General features: G+C 58.9%; 1 protein-coding gene across 1 annotated transcript; it reads left to right on the plus strand.

Annotated features, from left to right (window-relative positions):
* Window positions 1-202: 202 nt before the first annotated feature.
* LOC111157614 (megalencephalic leukoencephalopathy with subcortical cysts 1) lies at window positions 203-18,179 on the plus strand. The gene is made up of 11 exons (XM_022519189.1): window positions 203-409; window positions 944-1,033; window positions 2,088-2,141; window positions 2,798-2,899; window positions 10,129-10,227; window positions 10,629-10,700; window positions 11,489-11,605; window positions 13,502-13,558; window positions 14,105-14,227; window positions 16,869-17,021; window positions 18,013-18,179. The coding sequence occupies exons 1-11, from the start codon at window positions 230-232 to the stop codon at window positions 18,085-18,087; spliced, it is 1,122 nt and encodes a 373-aa protein (XP_022374897.1). The 5' UTR covers window positions 203-229; the 3' UTR covers window positions 18,088-18,179.
* Window positions 18,180-19,900: the final 1,721 nt, after the last annotated feature.

The following is a 19,900-nucleotide window of genomic DNA, read 5'->3' on the forward strand; positions in this document are numbered from 1 at the left end:
CGCTCAGCGCTGGGGCACCGGGGGCTGAAGGGGTCCTTGTTCTCTTCAGGTTCACGGCGTTTTCCTACGGACGATACTTCTTTTACTGAGAGCAGCTTCCTCTAACTCGACGCTTCAGAGCGGGCCGGAACCGACAATTGTTTTCTTGCTGGTGTGGCAGTGGCAGTGGAGGGGGCCCGGCAGCCGCGGTCCCGTGGCCTCTAATGCCGGGGTCTGTGGCCCGAGCACCATGACGCGGGAGGAGCAGGGCAGGGAGGAGCTGAGCTACGACAGGACGCCCACCCTGGAGCGGGCACGGCCCGAGGCTGGGAGCTATGGCCCCGACGCCAAGCCCAGCGAGCTACAGCTGGCCACAAGGCTGCCCCCATGCCTCACCCACAAGACGTGGGTCCTCTCCGTGTTGATGGGGGTAAGTAGCTCCTCCTAGGCGAGTACCGTGTTCTCCCTTGTTCCCAGGACCCCGGACCCCATGCTCCCATCACGATGGGGCACACACGACCCTGGACCGGACCCAGAGCCTCAACCTGGCGACGTTTCCATCTCTCAGGCCTGCCGTGAGGCCCGGGTGCCCCTCACAGCCGGGAAGCCCTTGGCCTTGTGGTCATTTCCTGGCTGTCCGCTTGGGCCAGCTTTGCAGAGAGCGCGGAACGGCGCTGTGTCCCGGCCTCCGAGACTGGCCCTGAGGGTGGAATGCTAAGGCTCCTGGACCTGTCCGTGTTGGGGTGAGCAAGCGTCCAGGGGAAGCCCCATGTCTTGCTCAAGATTCCGACAGAGGCGTCTCCCTTCCCGCTCAGTCTGACCCTGCTGGGGAGAGAAGGGGAGGAGTCGGGTGTGGCGGGAGCTGGCGACTGCGCTGGCCATCCTGGCCAGAGGACTCGTGGTCGAGTGGCCTGATGGCCCAGCGGGCCCATCTCGCCCCCTGAGCCGTGCTGCTGTTTTGCAGAGCTGTCTGCTTGTGACGTCGGGGTTTTCGCTCTATCTGGGGAACGTGTTTCCCTCGGAGATGGATTACTTACGCTGCGCGGCAGGCTCGGTAAGCACCGCTCCTCAGGCGCCCCGCCTGTGCTGGGCTTTGCGGCTGTCTGTCGGGAGTTGTTGGCTTTGAGATTGGCCTGTTGCTGTCACTTGCTCCCCTTCTGACTTTAGTTTCAAGTAGAATTTGATGCTGTCTGAGGTTCTCGCCGCAGACACCCGGGCGGGAAACAGCCCTTGGGTTTCTAAGAGCTGCACACTGCTTCGGGTGTCCCTGAGCTGGCAGGACGCCTGGCCTCTGCTCCCTTAGGACAAAGCTCCTTGAGAGAATTGGACCCTTTCCCTGCCGTTGTCTCTGGGTCCTTCTCGGTGGCCCTTTTTCACCACCGGAGCGGCCCTTCTTGGGGGTCCCAGTGCTGTCTGGCCCAGATGCTCCCGGGCAGCACTGACCTGGGCTGGACATTCCAGCAAAGTCCTTGGTGGTACCCTTCCCCCTCAGCAGTGGCAGGCTGGGGACACAAGCCACGTGCTCCTGCCAGCTCCCCTCTACCCTTACAGGCTCTGTCCCTGTAGCTCGTGGGGTCTGTGGGGGCCCTGGTGTCTACAGGGGCGACACCTGGCACCCATGGTGCCCAGGCTGGTGCCCTTCCCTCCACCTCCCCACTACCCTGACACCCCAAGTTTGCCCGCACGCTTGCCCTCTTCCTCGTCCTCCATTTCTGTGGGGATCAACTGTGGGGTCTCTGACAAGAACTTCCTCAGGGCTCTGGGACTCCTGAACATTTCCACTTCTTCACACGGAGATGAGTTTCCCTTCTGGGGTAATTCTCCAGCCAGGACAACCTCGATCTCGTGCAGCTGGCGATGGCTGGCTCTAAGTGCGCTCAGCATGGAGAGCTTTCGTTTTCTGCGTCTTCTGTCCCTTCGGAAAAGTTACAGTTTTTCCAGAATAAATTGTTTTCAAAGCCCTGAGACCTTGCGCCGCTGCCAGCACCTGTGCCTTGGACGGGCGGCCCTCGTTTGGCCAGCAGGTCTGGGGTCATTTGGAAGCGTGAGCGCTGCAGGGGGGACAGCAGGGGTTGGCCGCGGCTCACGGAGCTCGGGTTTCTTTGCAGTGCCTCCCCTCAGCAATCGTGAGCTTCGGGGTTTCCCGGAGGAACATCAGAGCGGTGAGTACAGGCCTCCGTGCAGGCTCTGCGGGCGCGGCTGCGGGCCATGCGGGAGCCTTGGAGGGCGGGACGTGCCAGGTGGGCGGTGGGGAAGGAGGCCCAGGCTGCCTGCAGGGCTGACGGGCACCCACCCGTGCGTGCATGTGTGTATCCGTGTGCATCTGTGTGCATGCGCGTGTGTCTGCACACACGTGTGGACGGGTGCGTCCGCACTGCCAGCAGCCCCTATGCCCCACACAACAGGGCTTCCTGTACCCTCCCCCCGGCCTTGAGGGGCTGCAGCGCACCCTCCTTGGCTCATTATGGTGTTTTTTTTTAAATTTTATTTATTTATTTTAGCGGGGGAGAGCTAGAGAGTGCGTGTGCACATGCGCGAGCACGGGGTGGGAGGGGCAGAGGGAGAGGGAGGCCTTCAAGCAGACGCGCACTGAGCACAGAGTCCAGCGTGAGGCTCGAACCCAGGACAGTGAGATCAGGACCGTGGCCAAACTCAGGAGTCTGGCGCTCTACTGACTGAGCCACCCCATTGCCCTTGCCCTGGCTCGTCCTCATGTGGCACATTCTGGGGATTTTTAATTAATGACCTGGAATTTGGTGCAATGATACCATTAGTTTTTAGTTATGCTCGGAAGAGTGACCCCTGTCTTGTCTTCCAGATCCCCAACTTTCAGATCCTGTTTGTGTCCACGTTCGCCATCACCACAACCTGCTTGATCTGGTTTGGATGCAAACTGGTCGTGAAGCCCTCAGCCATAGACGTGAGTCCCGGGTGGGGCGGCGGGTCCTCCTGCTCCCGCGGGGGCGGGGGCTCTGGTCCCGCTGAGTCTGGGCCTGAGAGGGGGTGTGGCTGCTGGGCTGCAACGGTGCAGAAGCCATGTGGTCTGCGCGCCCGAGCTCTGGAGTCTGGCAAGGCTGGAGTTTTATTTTTGCGTTTGAGAGTGGTCTTTTCTCGACTGTTGTGCCGGATCCGTGGATTTGTTGATAACATCTTCAGAGTCTCTCTTACAACGTTTTTTGTCAAACCTGTGATGCTGTTGATTCCAGGGTGCACTGTTAGTGTGTGTGCCGCTAAGAAAAGTGAAGCAACCTCCCTGTTTAAGCTGTGATGCCAGAAGAGTGTCCTACAAGAGAGGAATCATCAGGGTTACCTCAAAAAAAATAGACAAAAAAGCCTTGTTTTATGGGAAGTGCCGTACTCCCTCTTTTTAAGGGCAGGAAGAGAGTGCGGTGGCCCCGAGGAAGTGTCGGCCAGTCCCCCAGGCAGTCGCAGGAACACTGTCCCGTGGACTTGGCAGGGACACCCCTGTCGCCATTGTCTGCAGATGAGTGGATTCCCACTGACTTGACCTTGAACTCAGCACATGTAGCAAGGTTGTTGGGCGTGAAAATCTCCATACAATTGTACCAGCAACAGAACATTTTGGAAACTATAATTCAAATACTAAAAGCATTTTATGGAGTTAAATGTGAAGGTCCTCGGATGAGATCAGTAGGTTTGTGAGGCTGACTTGTAGGCGATCGATCGGGAAGTCTTACTGAGAACCAGGATGCCCTTGTTAGATCAGTCCTGCCAGGAGCACATGCCACACGGGGGCACCTTGCGATGGCAGCGGGACCCAGCACTAATTGTAATCATGGGCCAGGGATGGCAGCCCCTGGACAATAGCTGGGGACTCACCCCACAACCAGGAGTTCTTAAACAGCCATCCCAGAAGGCAAAGGAGCACCCCCCGCCCCCGCTTCCGGGCCAGCCCAGAGCAGCCCTGGACATGGAACACACTGGTGCTGCTGGAGCCCGACCAGGGCAGTCACGGGAGCTCCCGCTATAAGGGGGACCCCCCCAGGGCATGTGGGGGCACTCCCACTGCGGGTCCGTGGGAGAGGGTCCTCACCAAGGAGGAAAGCACAGTACCCCAGGCGGCTGGAGGTGGTTTCAGCCTCGCTGCCGACACAGGTCAGTGGAAGCCACAGGGAGGTGCCATTTCCAGCAGCGTGTGGCCAGAAGCCACGGAAGGCAGAAGGAGCCTGCCTCCCCCCACCAGGGTGACTCTCACGTTCTGTGGAAACTGTCTGGTGTCTGCGTGTGTTCTGAGGGAGGACACATGGGGAGGGGACTCTGCGCCCCCCACCCTGGCAGGGCAGACCCTGGGGAAACATGTGCACCCGGCCAGGAACTGGGGCTCTGGCGGCCCTGGGGATGGTGCCCAGAAACCCGAACCGAAGCAGATCCTCAGTGTCCCTCAGTGTCCCTGGACAGTACCCCCCCCAACACACACTGGGTAAAGCAAGGCAGAGAGTCCCATGCCGCCCAGCCTTCTCCTCCAGCGTGGCCCGTGGCTGCAGCGCCGCCAACCCTGGAGCTGGAGCTCTGGTCTCCACCCCACCTGGGCCACCGTGCAGGAATCTGGGGTAACCACGCCTTTGGGGGGGCTCCCGGCTCCTGAAGGCCGGGCCACAGCGCACCCGGAGTGCAGTCTATGGCACTGAAGACACGTGGCTCTAATGCCCGAAACACCAGGGTCTGGGGCTGCGTGTGCGTGTGTACACACACACACTTGCACACGCATACTTGCACACACACGTGTGTTCTGAGGAAGGACACACGGGGAAATAGAAAGCTGCAGGTGGGACAGGCCATTCGGGATTCCCACATGCCTCCTCCCGGCCGGCTCTGGGCGAGCATGTCTGACGTCCCCACAGGGCGTGTGCAAGACAGCCCACCCGCCTCCACCGTCCCCATTCAGCTCCCTGTGGGTCTGTGCGGCGTCCCCGGGGGGTCCTGTCTCCCCGTACTCTTCGGGGTGGGTCCAGGGGGCTCAGCTTCCCTGCCCCCTGCCAGGAGCGGGCCCATAGGGACGCACTTCTGCAGGGTCTCCTACACCCGCATTGGGGCAGCCTGGCTCTCACACCCCTGCTCAGGGCTGAGGCTTCCCAGATCCCACTAGCTTCCCTGGTCTGCTGTGCTCAGGGAGGACCCCAGGGGCAGCCGCTCACGACTTCCCTCCCCCTGTCTCATCCCCGATGCTCCCAAGCTCCCTGCCCTGACAGCTGCCCTGTGTTCCCCCTCTGCACCCCGCCTCCCAGTAAATCCTTGCCCCATCTGTTCCTGGGCCACACTGGGCACCACACACCCTCCTCCCCTCCTGCAGTGCCGAGCCCTCGGGCTGCAAGGGTGCTTCAGAACAGGGTTACCGAGTCCCTCAACAAGTATCCCGGGATGCGTTGTGGTCACTTCAAGTTTACGGAATAGCTTTGTGAGCAGTGGCCTCTTTGGTCTGTTAATCACCCCGTGAAGAGGCCTCCATGGTCTCTCAACGGATTCAGATCATCCTCTGGGTCCATCCTTAGGGCCTCAGTGTTTTGTGGATTTTGGGCAAGTAATCCCTACATCATTTACAGGTTTTGTTGCTATTTTTCAAATGGCATCTTCAGATGGATTATTGGAGTACAGAGACAGGGGATTTAATTTTTTTCTTTATTTGGAAATATTTTAAGACTCAAAGTAATTTGAACAGATGGTAGGTGAGTTCTTGTGTGCCCGTCCCCAGCTTCCCCAAGCGACCCTGTCCCGTATCATCAACCAGGAGGTCGGCCCTTGCTGCTGGGGGAATGTTCACACTGTGCGGTTTTTAAATAAAAAGGTGTTTCGTCAGTTGATTTCATGTCTGGAAACTCTGCTGAACTTTCTTATCCTTCACAGTTTTGGGGGTTGTGTGGGATTTATGTGCGGGTGAGCGCGTCATCTGGCTCCTTCTTTCTGAGGAGCTGTGGCGGGTTTCCAGCACCGTGGGAAACCGTGGGGCGTCTGTGGGGCGTCTCTGTCTTATTCCTGACCCCACACAAGTTGCAGCCAAAGACTCTCCATTACATTTAACGTTGTCTTCACCTGCCGGTTTACCGTGACCTTTTCATTTTAAAAATATAAACAGGGGCACCTGGGTGGCTCAGTTGGTTAAAGCCTCTGCCTTTGGCTCAGGTCATGGTCTCGAGGTCCTGGGATTGAGCCCCACATCGGGCTCTCTGCTTGGCAGGGAGCCTGCTTCCTCCTCTCTGCTGCCTCTCTGCCTGCTTATGATCTCTCTCAAATAAATAAATAAAATCTTAAAAAAAAACCAAACAGGTGTTGAAGTTTCATAGTTTGATTTTGCATCTGTAAGATGCTCTTTCCTTGCTTTGACAGATCAGTGTTTCTGGTGTTGAGCCTTCTTTCCTCGACTACAGTAGATACTCAGATGGGCTGACCAGCCACCATTGTGTTCAGGATTTCCGCACCATCTGCGGAGATGGCCGGTGCTTCCTTCTTCTGCTGAGCTGTAAAGTGAACTGGGCAGCAGTGGTCTCTTCTGTGTTTAGGAATGACGTGACAGAGCAAACTGCTGCTTAAAGGTTGGGTAGAACACACCGTGGAGTCTCCATCCTGAGCCCTTGCTGAGGGAGGATGTCATTATTAGCAACAAATTTCTGTTTCTTCTTCCTCCTCAATGTCGTCGTCGTCGTCCTCCTCCTCCTCCTTCTTTTAAAGATTTTATTTCTTTATTTGACAGACAGAGATCACAAGCAGGCAGAGAGGCAGGCAGAGAGAGAGAGGGAAGCAGGCTCCCCGCTGAGCAGAGAGCCTGATGTGGGGCTCGATCCCAGGACCCTGAGATCATGACCAGAGCCAAGGCAGAGGTTCAACCCACTTAGCCACCCAGGCACCCAAATTTCTGTTTCTTCTTGTGCGAAAGTTTGGCTTTTCTCTTTTTATCAAAAATTTCTCCATATCATGCAGTTTTTCAAAAATGAGCAGCACATAATAACCCCTAACATTGCTTACTGCTTTATGTGTGTGATCTAGAACTTCTTTTTTTTAAGTGCAAGTTCTTTTATTTTTTAATTTTTTAATTTCTGTTTAGTGTTCCAGAATTCATTGTTTTTGCACCACACCCAGTGCTCCATGCAATCTGTGCCCTCCACAATTCCCACTACCAGGCTCACCCAACCCCTAACCCCCGCCCCTCCAAACTCTCAGATTGTTTCTCAGAGTCCACAGTCTCTCATGGTTCATCTCCCCTTCGATTTCCCCCAACTCCCTTCTCCTCTCCATCTCCCTATGTCCTTCGTGTTATTCCTTATGCTCCACAAATAAGTGAAACCATACGACAACTGACTCTCTCTGCTTGACTTATTTCACTCAGCATAATCTCCTCCAGTCCCGTCCATGTTGCTACAAAAGTTGGGTATTTGTCCTTTCTGATGGAGGCATCATACTCCATAGTGTATACGGACCACATCTTCCTTATCCATTCGTCTGTTGAAGGGCATCTTGGTTCTTTCCACAGTTTGCTGACTGTGGCCATTGCTGCTATGAACACTGGGGTACAGATGGACCTTCTTTTCACTACATCTATATCTTTGGGGTAAATACCCAGTAGTGCAATTGCAGAGTCATAGGGAAGTTCTGTTTTTACTTTCTTAAGGAATCTCCACACTGTTCTCCAAAGTGGCCGCACCAACTTGCATTCCCACCAACAGTGTAAGAGGGTTCCCCTTTCTCCACATCCCCTCCAACACATGTTGTTTCCCGTCTTGCTAATTTTGGCCATTCTAACTGGTGTAAGGCGGTGTCTCAGTGTGGTTTTAATTTCAATCTCCCTGATGGCTAGTGATGAACATTTTTTCATGTGTCTGATAGCCATCTGTATGTCTTCATTGGAGAAGTGTCTGTTCATGTCTTCTGCCCATTTTTTGATGTGATTGTCTGTTTTGTGTGTGTTGAGTTTGAGGAGTTCTTTATAGATCCTGGTATCAACCTTTTGTCCGTACTGTCATTTGGGAATATCTTCTCCCATTCCGTGGGTTGCCTCTTTGTTGACTGTTTCCTTTGCTGTGCAGAAGGTTTTGATCTTTTTTTTTTATTTAAAGATTTTATTTCTTTATTTGACAGAGAGAGATCACAAGTAGGCAGAGAGGCGGGCAGAGAGAGAGGGAAGCAGGCTCCCCGCTGAGCAGAGAGCCCAATGTGGGACCCTGGACCCAGGACCCTGGGATCACGACCTGAGCCGAAGGCAGAGGCTTTAACCCACTGAGCCACCCAGGCACCTCCCAGAAGCTTTTGATCTTGATGAAGTTCCAAAAGTTCATTTTCGCTTTCATTTCCTTTGCCTTTGGAGATGTGTCTTGAAAGACATTGCTGTGGCCGATGTCTAAGTGGTTACTGCCTATGTTCTCCTCTAAGATTTTGATAGATTCCTGCCTCACATTGAGGTCTTTTATCCATTTTGAGTTTATCTTTGTGTGTGGTGTAAGAAAATGGTCGAGTTTCATTCTACAATAGCTGTCCAATTGGACAGCCATGTGTAACTTCTTTTCATTCAGAATTTCACGTGTCTTCATCGTATCTGCCTTATACATCCTTGCGAAGAACCAGCTCTTGCTTTGGTTTGTCTGTGGTTGCCGTGCTCTCTTTCCCATGTGTCCGGGGCTGCTTCTGGGTGGGCCAGCAGGGGGTCGGAGCCCTCCATCCGTGGTGGGCTGGCAGCCGAGCCCACTGGGGTGCGTCTGCTCCGTCTCCAAGCTCCGGCTTAGCTGCCTCCGATCCGACACGTAGCATTTCATCCTTGCTTGGTTTTAGGGATTTGCACGCCTCCCGTTTGCCTCTCCAGACCTGCTTCCCACGCAATGCCTGCCTGCCTGTGCCAGGAGGCAGCACGTGTGCCCGTGAGAGATGGAGACGGGTTGTTAGCGAGTGGTTAGTGTGTCCGTCCCCTGGCTCTGAGCCCTCCGGGGTGCTGGGACGGGGGCTCGGTCCTCTTTCATGGTCATGCCCTCCCTCCCCTGGTCCTCACTGGTCGCTGCCACACTGGTGGGTTTCCTCCAGTCCCTCCTCATGGCTATCCCTAGGTTTCTTGTCAAGAACCTGATGAAACAGACCCATGGGATTATTTTTTAAAACCTTCCATTTGTTGTTTTCTAATGTTATTTTTACAGTCAGAATGTACAACTTGTGTAGATTTTTTGGAATTTACCTAGGCTATTTTGTGGCTTAGTAGATGGTCAGTTTCTGTTAACATTCCACCAAATATATAAAAGAACAAACGTTGTCTGTTTTATTTTGCATGTAGAGTTCTGTAGATCAAACATATTAACTTCATCTGATTTTAAATGTGGTTTTATTATCACTCGGGGCTGCGGAGGCCTGCGACCAGGAGACAGCCGCTGTCGGGAAGCTAGCTCATCCCTCACAGCCCCAGGAAGGGGGGGGCAGGCCGTGCCCAGGCTGGGGGCCCCTGAGGGAAGCACCAGGAGGCAGAGCGGGAAGGGACGAGGGCAGGAAGGAACGGACAAGGGAAGGAACGGACAAGGCAGGGGAACAGGCTGAGGACTGGCTCGTGTGACTACCGTCCACGGGCTCCGGGCTTCCCTGGTTGTGGGGCACCTGCCCTGGGGTTGGGGGCGGGTGAGGGAGGCCCCGAGGCCGTGAGCCCCACAGAGAGGGTGGGCGACCAGGGCCCCAGGTCAGCCAGCTTGCATGCATATCCTATAATTTATTAATTAGGTTTTGTTTGTTTGTTTTTAGCATTTTGTTCTGTGATTGTTATCAGAGACACAGGTTTTCTATAGTGGCCGACACAGTCACGATGTGGAACTACCGTCTCATCCCCGAGGCCCTGGCCTCTTCAGGCCTTGGCGTCCTGCACAGAGCTGTGTAAAGGCTCCCAGTTTTGAAATGAACTTCAGTTTTTGTATCTTTAAATACCCAGGAGGGGCAAACCACTAAGGAAGGGCTATCTCGGGGGTCGCCAAATCCAGGCCTAGAGCTAAGAATGGTTTCGAGAGAGAGAGAGTCAGAGTCCTAGGGGGTGTGTGGCCCCTGTGCCTAGCATCTGGCCTTGCTCAGGAAGGCTGCCTGGAGCTTGGACTTCTAAGCCTGTCCGTGGGATTGTCTGCGTTTATGGAAAGCAAGTGAAGATTCTGTTTTATAGACACATGTGTTCTCTTTTGGCAGATAAATTTCAATCTGATTCTGCTCCTTCTGTTGGAGATTTTCATGGCAGCCACAGTGATCATCTCAGCACGGTCCAGCGAGGCGCCCTGTAAGCAGAAGGTGGGTCCGGCCACGGGCTGCGCAGGATCCCCAGCTGGCGCCCCAGAGCACAGGTCGGCGGGACGGAAGCCTGCCCCTGGGCGCCCCACACAGCCCCACATCTCCAGGGAGTCCCGAGGCTCATGGCTGCAGGGAGCACAGTGGAAGGTGCGACGCGACCTCCCCGCTCCGTGTGGTTCTGGTCCAGACCCGGGGCCCGGCGTTTCCCACGCAGAGACAAAGTCTATAGCAAGTGTCACCTTGAAAACCGAGCAGCAACGAACCCCATTTACACAGGCGGGGAGAACCTCTGACCTCAGCACAGGGTCTGGTGTGGAGAGCGGGGGCAGCGGCTCTCTTAGGGTGCACCCCCGCCCCTGGGCACCTGTGATGTCAGCAGCCAAACGTGTCTTTCCTCTCAGGGTCCCATGCCGGACGGTGCCAACGCGCTGTATGAAGTGGCCTTTCCTGCCCGGGTCCTGAAGTCCTATTCGGTGAGATAGACTTCCCTTTATTTACGTGCGGAGGGTCGTGTGACACAGCGTCCTGAGTGTCCCCTGCTCTCCGGGGCGGTCCTCAGGTTCACCCCCTTCCTCTCACAAGGATCCTGGTTGGAAGGGGTGTCGTGGCCACCCTCTCTGGTCACCTGTTTCCAGACTTGGGTGTTTTCCACTTGTTCTGATAACCCTCCGTTCTGAGCGCAGCCTTCCTCGTTTCTGTAGCTCCCCGCCGCGGTGTCTGGAGCTTGTGTCCCCGGACACGTGCAGGTTTCCTTCTGTCATCACTTAGCAAGTCCCCCGCCGGCGTTCGTCATAAAGCCTGTGCTGACCGGGTCAGTGGCCCGGCTCTCCCGCCATCGGCCCTGTGGGCTGTGCCCTTTTGCCCCGACGTTCAGCCCCGCTTGTGTTTGGGGACGCTTCCAGCACTGTGTGGGACTGCCGTCCTGTCCGGGGCCTCGTGGACGCCGTCCCTCGTGGGCAGCCCATGTCACCACGTGGCCACGTGTGTGCCGAGTTTTGTCGCTTCTCGGTTTTCTCGTTGCTTTGCCTTCCAGGGCCTTTCCCACCTGGAAAGTGTGGGAGTGTCGTCCTGCTTTTTAACTTTTCCCAGCAATTTTGAGTTGGAAACTATGCATTTTTCCATGTTCTCGTAGAGGTTGTCCTCAGCATTTCCACGTGTTGGCTCCTTTGCCCTGAGCTCTTAGAGCAGTCGCACCCCTGCCCGCCGGCCGCATGCAAGACGCTTTCCCTGGGTGACCCCGCCTGTGTGCTCTGCCCCCCAGGTCATCGAGGTGATTGCTGGCGTCTCTGCCGTCCTGGGTGGCGTCATTGCTCTGAACGTGGACGACGCTGTCTCGGGGCCGCACCTCTCAGTGACGTTCTTTTGGATCTTAGTGGCCGTGAGTACTCCTGGTGGCCTCATGGTCTGATGAGCAAGTCTGTCGTCACTGACAGCAGGGGACGTTGCTCGTGTCGAACAGAAATGCCCAGCGTCTCCCATCTGCAGCCACAGGCGGCCTTGGCAGGTGTGGGCTCCTCACTGCCACATGGAATGGTTAAGATCGACCCCTGCGTGCCCCATGCTCCCAGATGTGGTCACCCCGGGGCTGCTTTGCCACGTCCCTGGGTCGCATGGGGCGCCTGCAGGAGGGGCTGGTTTGTCCCACCCTGCTGTCCAGGGCCATCCTGTCTGAGTGGACAGGACACAGGGAGCATCCCTGGCCTGGTCCTCCTGCTCTCCTGGAGGTGCTGCCTGCTAGCACATTCAGCCACAGGAAGGGGGACTGGTGTCTCCTCTGGACGCTGGGCCCGGAGTCCTGCTGCATCCCACGGCTCAGAGCAACACCATGGGCGCCTGTGCCCAGCCTGGCCGAGCCCTGGGAATGATGGCCAAGGGACCTCCCAAGGACTGGAGCCTGGGGAGAGAGAGCAGGCGGAGAGGATGGTGTGGCCATCATCCCCAGACCAGCCTCCTTGGGCCTCTCTCTCTGCAGGTGCCCCCTGCGCCCCCAGATGTGGAATGAGGAGAGAAAAGGATCACGGGTGGTCCCTGGTGGGGAGGGGTGGTCTGGGAACAGTAGGAGAGGCCAAGGTCATAGACCAGGCCGCGGTCTAGGGCTTGGGTCCTGGCTGGAAGCCTGTTCCTGTGCCATCCCTGGGCCAGTGGTGTGTGTGTGTGTGTGTGTGTGTGTGTGTGTGTGTGTGTGTGTGAACAGCTCCCCGCCACAGGCCATTTTCCCGCTGTCCAGGGCCTGGGGCTGGAGGAACCACCCAGCAGACCTGAGCCCTGCTCCCGGCATGCCGGGGCCACTGAATCTTCCTAAGCGACTGCTCTGCACCCAGAGGTCCCCCTCTGCTTCCGACCAGAGAGCTTGCTGGAGCACCTTCACCCCAGGCTCCAGGCCCGCCCCACTCACCTCTGCAGCCATGCCCACACCCCTGCTGAGACCAGCGCCTTCAGAGGGCTGCTCCCCTCTCTGTCCTCCTGCTGCAGAGCCTACTGTGTCCCGCTCACCCTCAAGCCAGAGTCCTAAGCCAGTGCAGACGCCTCCCAGTGTCCAGGGGTCCGAGCCGTGCCCACCCAGGTCGTGGGTGTGTCCCTTCCCATGAGGGCATGTGGCTAATCAGCGCCTGCACACACTTGGGTCCATGGGCTCAGTCGGCTCGGCGGGCCCAGCCCTGGTCTCCTCGGGAAGGACGTGTCCTCCTGCTTCTCTCCCCCGCCTGGACTGTGTGACCCAGATGGCGTCCGAGTAAATCTGTCCCTTCCAGTAAGATGAAGCGGACCCGTGTCACCGAAGGGGCAGGGGACCTGCGCAGTGGAGCAGTCAGCGCGGCGGGTGGTCCTGGGGGCCTCTGAGTCCCCCCCGGCCGAGGCTAGCCTGCAGCGAGCTGGTGCGCTCTTCAGAAACGCCCACGTCTGACCGTGGAGGGCGAGGGTCTCTGGTCAGCCCAAAGCAGGGTCAGAGACGGCGGGATGTTACTGGGGATGGGGCGGATATGGACGCCGCGGTGCTGTTGAACCCGTGGGAGCGCCGCGTGCTGGGTGCTGGTGGAGCGCGGTCCCCGAGGACGTCTCCGTGTCGGCAGGTTCGCACACGGCTGCTGGGGGCAGGCAGCCCGGCTCGGCCGACGGAATGACCCTGGGGCGGCTCCCCCAGCTCCTCCATAGCCTTGTAGAGGCCGCCCCTCTCCTCTCCATCCCAGCCCCAGCCCGCTGGACCCCCGAAACAGGAGAGCACAGGGAGCAGCCGTCCCTGCCAGCCCCTCTGAGGCTGTGTTCTCTCTCCTCCTAGTGTTTCCCGAGTGCTATTGCCAGTCACGTCACGGCTGAGTGCCCCAGCAGGTGTCTGGTAAGTGAGGCCTGGCCGCCTGGCCCCTTCCCTAGCTCTCCCCCACGGTGGCAGCAGTGGGAACCGGGCGGCGGGGTGGGCAGGGAGGCCTGGCGGGTGCTGCTTGGAGGGTGGGACTGTCTGCGGAAATGGTGGGCGGGGGGAGTCCCGAGACAGTCCTGGGACTCAGCGGGGCGGACGCTGGCCCACCAGCCTCAGCCTGCTGCGTCTTGTCAGGTGACCCGCTGTCGGACAGCGACAGACACTCAGTTTGGGCCCGAACTCCCCGCATTCATACTTTGCAGCCCCCGTGTGCCTGGCGGCCCGGCCCACCCGGTGGCACGGTCTGCGCACCACTGTGAGAGGCCAGCTGCGCGTGTGTCCCTCTCCCAACAGAGTGGGTAGTTGTGAGGAAGCTGGGGGTCTCGGAGTTCACGGGAGACCAAGCTCAGACCCTAGCAGGAGCCTCAGGCAGAATGCAGACGCCAACGTCTGCCCACACCTGTGCCGGCTGTGGCTCCCAGGCCCACTGGCCCGGCCGAGCCGAGCGCCCATCTTCTCCCGCAGGTGGAGATGCTGATCGCCATCTGCAGCCTCACGTCCCCGCTGCTGTTCACCGCCTCTGGGTACCTGTCGTTCAGCATCATGAGGATCCTGGAGATCTTCAAGGACTACCCGCCCGCCGTGGAGGTATGTGCTCCTTTCGCTCAGAACCCTGTGTGGACGTGGCCTTGCTGCCCCGTGGGCTGTGCGGGAGGGGTCTCCCAGGACACGTGGCCTGGCCGAGCGTCCGGCCTGCCGGAGCTGCTCCCATATGTGGCCTGAGCAGCCCCGGACTCGCTTCTGTGGGACAACCAGGTGTCCGGCTCCTGCTCGGACGCCCGTGCCGCCCCAGCCCTGCTCTGCGCAAGCTGCTCTGTTTCAAAGTTTGGGCCGTTCTGTCTGGTGTCGCAGCACACCCCGACACCCCTTCTTCACGGCTCTCTGGGAGATTCTCGGCCCTTCCTGCTCCCATGGCCACGGTAGAACCCGCTCTCCATGTGGGTGTGTGACAACCTTGTTGGAATTCCGTTTTATCTCTAGACAAATTTGAGGAGAATTGAGGGCCTTTCCACATAGGAACATGCGGACTTTCTAGTCCCTCCGTGGGCTCAGACACGCGGCCCCAGGTTTATTGCTGAGGTAACTCTGCTTCTTACCAGTACGTGCGCTGTTCGCTCCCAAGTGTCTGTCATGAGAAATTTCAGACACAGACACACAGACGGAAAGACGCCTGAGCACCAAGATCCCCAGCAGCTACATGCTGTTTGCACACGTGTGTTTCCACGACGGCTGGGAGCACATACACAGGTGTGTCATTTTTCAGAAGCATCTGAAGGGACTGGCCAGGGTCTGACGGTGGGAGCCTTCCCCAGGAGTACTTCGGAATTTCCAAAAGGACTTCCTCCTACATGCCCACAGCCCCATGTGGCAGTCGACGGGCCTGAAATCACGCAGTGTGGCCTTCGGGCAGTGCACACAGACCAGCCCGAGGGTGTGCCTCCCGAGGGAAGCTTCTGGAGCGGGACTGGCTGAGTCTGTCCATCAGCGGTCCCCGCCTCTGCCCCCGCGACACTGACTCTTGGAGTCCAGGCTAAGTGTCTGGAAGAAGTTTGCACGTGTTGGTCCGTTTCCTGTGATGCCAGTGGGCGTGGGGTCTGGGGCGCGTGTGGTCAGCGTCCGTCTGGCTTAGCAGCAGCTGCCGGAGCACCCGGGCCGGGGCTGGGTGTGGGGCTCTCGTGGGTCGGAAACAACCATGACTGAGTGTGAGCCGGGCACCTGCGGACACCGCGTCCCAGCACCTGGCACAGGCCCTGGCGGCTGGCCTCGCCTGAGCCATTGTTCTACACTGAGGGCTGAAGAAAGGTGACGGACACCTGGGTCTCGTGTCCGCGTCTCCGACAAGCTGCATGTGGTGTGACGCGCGGTGTGACGGGTGGCGCCCTTCCCTTCTGAGCGCCACCGCGGACTCGGCTTTCATCCTCTGCACGCGCTGTAGCCACCTTTCTCTGGGGCTCGTCACTGGTTTTGTCATGTGGGGGAGGCCGTGCGCGGGTGTGGCTGCCGTGGGCATCTCTCTGGACACACGTGGCCTTGGACTGTGTGTGGCGGTGCTGGCCTGTCGTTCCTAGTGGCCCCTGCGTCTGTGTCTTGCCCACTTTCCGGGGGTCTTGCACTCAACCGGTATTTGGGAGACTGGCGCTGTGGAACGGAGGGTCCAGACACTGGCCCCCGCCCGACAGCTGTGACTTCTGTCCTGAGGACGTCTCTGTTTATGCTGTTAAGTTGGTCAGTCTCTTCCTTTGCTACTTCTGGAGTTTCCATCGCCATGAGAAAGGCTGGTGCTTGCGTCTGGCAGGAGCTGACCTAGAGCACGAGGCTGTCAGACGCTGGGGACTAGAACGTCCACCTTCCCTGCCCTTCGGGGACCTGCAGCCCTGCGCGCAGTGGAGCTTCTGGCCCTGCCGGCCTGTTTCTGCGCCTGCCGCTCTCACACGTAGCCAGTGCCGCGGGGTGCCGGTCCTGGAAGTTTGCCGACTGGCTTCATGTTGGACCAGGCCTGTTGCCTACTTAGCCGTCACCGCTTCTCAGGGTCCCCTTAGTTGTGTGTGTGTTTTCCTGTGTGGGTTTTAGAATCAAGCTGCTTGGCTCCAGAAGCATTTTTTTTTTTTTTAAACTGGGCTTGTGGATAGATTTGTACGTTAACTTGCGAAGAGGTGTTTCCACAGTGACACTGTGTGGAGCTGGGGTTTTGTGTCTCTGCCGAAGGTCGCCTGGGCTGGGAGGGCCGGGGGCGCGCCAGGATCCTTTGCTCGCCAAGGCTCCCTCCGTCCCCCACCCCCTGCTGTGCCAGGCGCTCCTCGGAAGTTTCTTTTCCAGCAGCCGCCAGGCTCAGCTCCGGGGGAAGGTGGGTGGCGTCCGTGGGCCATGGCCCGGGCGTCCCAGGGCGGCCTGCTTCACACAGCCGGGGACCCCACCCCACGGGGACGCCCTCTGTGTCGTCACATGGGGCCCTATGGGTGGTGGTGTCGGGGCACGGGAGACTAGGCGGGGAGCCCCGGGGCCATCTTCGTGTCCTGTCAAACCCAGGGCTGCAGAATGTGGGGCAGAATCGATTCCCTCGCCTCCTGTCGGTGAGACAGAAATCCTTGTGCAGAAGGGCTCTTACCTGGATCGAGTCGCAGTGGCTCAGCTCAGCCTGGAGCCCAGGCACTGCCTGCACGGCCTCCCTCGGCCGGCGGAAGCAGCCTGTCCCACGCGGGCCGCGCCGCTCACCGCCCTGTTTCCGCAGCAATCCTACGACGTGCTGCTGCTGCTGCTGCTGCTGACCCTGCTGCTCCAGGCCGGCCTCAACACGGGCACCGTCATGCAGTGCGTGAGCTTCAAGCTGGCCGCGTCCTGGGACACCGTGCAGGCCGGCCCGCCCGCGCGCCCCGCGGGGGAGGTGAGCAGCGGAGGGGACCGTCCTGGCTGGTTGGGCGGCTCGGTGCTCACATGTGTTCCTGAAAAGGTGTTGTGCACCGGACAGGAAGTTGCTCAGGACCCACACAGGTCGCGGCGGTCCTTTCCCGGCCCCTCTCAGGGGCGCCTGCCCACCCCGACGGGTGGTGTAAGTGACCTCTGGCCGGCAGGCTCTGGAGATTCATGCCAGCCCCTCCGCCAGGCTCGAGGCCCCCACGGCTGGAAGGCCACGGGTCAGTGCGCTCCCCGTGAGGTGTTCATACCGTGGACTGGCCTTTGTGCGTGCCCGAGCTCTCGCCGTGGGCCCCTGCTCAGCGAGCTGGGCCCTCCGTCCTGCCCTGTGCTCTCTTTCACTGAGATCCAGAGGCGGTGTCCTCTCCTGCTTTTTATCCGTGAGGGCTGGTCTCCGGCAGGGACGGGATGGCGTTGCCCCCAGGACCTACCAGAGACCCACCTTGTCTGGGTGGGGACACCTCTGTGCTGACTGCTGAGTTAGAACTCCCAGAAGATTCCAAAACAGCAGGTCCAGAGGCCCAGGGGCCGGGCAGCTGGCCTCCCTGTTCCCATCTGCTGACCTTGGCCTCAGGTATTCTCCTCAGGCCCCTTCTCTGCAGGGGTGCTGGTCCCCTCCCCCCAGGAAGAGTTTGGAGGCCCTCACCTGCCCTGTTGATTCCTGCACTGTGGTGTCTGTTTATTGGGCGCCTACTGTATGCAGATGCTTGTGCTGCAGGTGCTGGGATGTCTGTGGGGCGGACGCTCGCGTGGCCTCCCACCCCTGCCCAGCTGTGTTCCAGGGGGGGATGTGGGAGGTGGAGGGGCCGGGGTGTCCATGGCCTCCCCACCCCTGGGGTCCTGTGCTGTTTCCTGTGTTGTCACAGGTGAGAGAAGCTCTCCAGTGAACAGCTTTCCCGCCTGCCTGCTGCCGCGGGGGTGGGGGGCCCAGGGGAAGTAACACTCTGCCTGTTTGGCCACAGGTGTCCAGAAGCCCCCTGAAGGAGTTCGACAAGGAGAAAGCCTGGCGGGCCGTCGTGGTGCAGATGGCCCAGTGAGCGCGGGCTGGGGAGACCGAGGCAGGAGCGGGGCCCTGCCTGGCTCGTGGTCCTCCAGCTACCACTGCCCAGCCAGGCCCGGTGGCAAGGTGGAGTTTTCATTTCTTAGAGTAGTTTAATTCTGCTTATTGGTCTGTAGGTTCCTGGCCCTGAGGCGCCCCCCTCGTGAGCAGTGGGGCCTGCAGGCGAGCCCGGGCCCCTTCGGAGCCAAGCCCTCCGGGGCTGATACATAGGCTGGGACGTGTGGCCAGCCCCCGTCCGCTCCTCCAGCTCCGGGCCGGCGTCCCTGGCTTGCTCGTGTTGAGCAGACACACACGGCCCCACGTGAGTCTAACAGGGTTTCTCTTCTGAGACGGGCCTGGACCAGGGCCCAGCCTGCCAGTGTGGTTTCTGACAAGAGAGCACAGCTGCGTGTCCCCATTGCGTCTCACGAGTCAGGGTAGGCCCTTGTTCCCAGGGCCGTGGGCGCACGGCCGCCATCCCTCTGTGAAGCCCACGCGCCCCAGTGTCTGCTCTCTCTCTGTTCACCCCTGTCGTGGCAGAAGGACCCTGCCTGCTCTGTGGCGCTGGTGTCTGTGTCGCGCCGGGGGCGCGGAGGTCCGCGCCAGCAGTGCTGGTCTGCCCTTGGCCAGGGGCCCTCCAGCTCCTGAGCCCTTGGTCAGCACCCATACGGAGCGTGACCCGAGCCACACCACGGCTCAGTATTCTTTGGGGTGGGGCCATGTCCAAGGCTCTGCAAACTTGGGCCCCATTTCCTGGTCTCACTGGCCTTGCTGAGGCAGGTGGGTCCCCTCCCCTGTCATGGTTTCTGCCTCCACTCCTGTTACCAAGCTCACAATGCCGGATGGACGCCCCTGGAACTCTCCGCGGGGCTCGTTGCTACGCAGCCTCCAGCCAGTCTGTTTCTTAACCTCACTCACCTGAGGTCAGTCCCAGGCTGGGGGTCTCCTCCCACTGTCCCTGCCCCTTTGCCTGAGACAGTGTGGTGTGAGAAGAACATTTGCTTCAGTTAAAGTCATGTCCCAAAACTAGTTCGCGCCGTCTCCTTGTCCTGGGAGTATCCTGGAATTTCTGGAAGCGCAGTTCTCTTTTCCCAGTTGACTGCGCTGATAAACCGCAATGAGCTGGGAGCGGCTTCTGGAAGTGTTCCAGGAACTGTCCTGGCCCGCGCTTTCATTCCCAAGGCAACCCACCTCTGCCTCCCGTGGAAGGAGTGGGGCGGCCCTCTGCTCTGCTGGAAGGTGCTAAGGTTTGCTCCTTGCTGCGTTGAGGTCCTCTACCGTGGCTCATTAGTGAGGATTGTCTGGGGCTGGCCGAGTGTGGCCCTGGCGGGTGGATTCCAGGATCCTCCCTGGTTTCTCATTTCCAAGCCCAAGGGACTGGCTGCCCATATTCACGAGCATTCACGATGACCTGGGCCGTTTTCAAACAGGATGAAAGTAGGTGAGACACGGGAGAGGTGGACTGTCTTCCGAATGCCATTGATGGCTCTCCTGCACGTGCACACACCCACCCGCGTGTGCGCGTGCGCACAGGTCCCCCAGCCACAGTTCCCGTCCCCTCCTCTTCCTGTGGCGTTCAGGCCAGGAGGCCAAGGGGCTCTGCTAGGAGCCTGGGACAAAGGCAGCACAGTCCATGCTGATGTTGTCCTGGGGACAGAAAAATCTGAGTCTCCAAGCTGGAATTAGACACCTGGGGGCTTAGCACTGGCTTGTACTTTATTTCGAAGAGAGCTTGAGGAACAGAGGCTAATGGGGTTTTAGAAATTTATAATTCTGTTTTCGTTTGCGTGTGATGTAGTTCAGTATCTCCT

Source organism: Enhydra lutris, unplaced genomic scaffold, assembly GCF_002288905.1.
Source record: "Enhydra lutris kenyoni isolate GAN:26980312 unplaced genomic scaffold, ASM228890v2 scaffoldscaffold55, whole genome shotgun sequence".
NCBI lineage: Eukaryota > Metazoa > Chordata > Mammalia > Carnivora > Mustelidae > Enhydra > Enhydra lutris.

Excerpts from the sequence above, each read along its gene's own strand:
- LOC111157614 (XM_022519189.1), top strand. The coding sequence starts at position 230 with ATGACGCGGGAGGAGCAGGGCAGGGAGGAGCTGAGCTACGACAGGACG. Across the intron at positions 11,606-13,501 it reads TCTTTTGGATCTTAGTGGCC|TGTTTCCCGAGTGCTATTGC; the intron begins GTGAGTACTCCT and ends CTCTCCTCCTAG. Across the intron at positions 14,228-16,868 it reads ACTACCCGCCCGCCGTGGAG|CAATCCTACGACGTGCTGCT; the intron begins GTATGTGCTCCT and ends CTGTTTCCGCAG.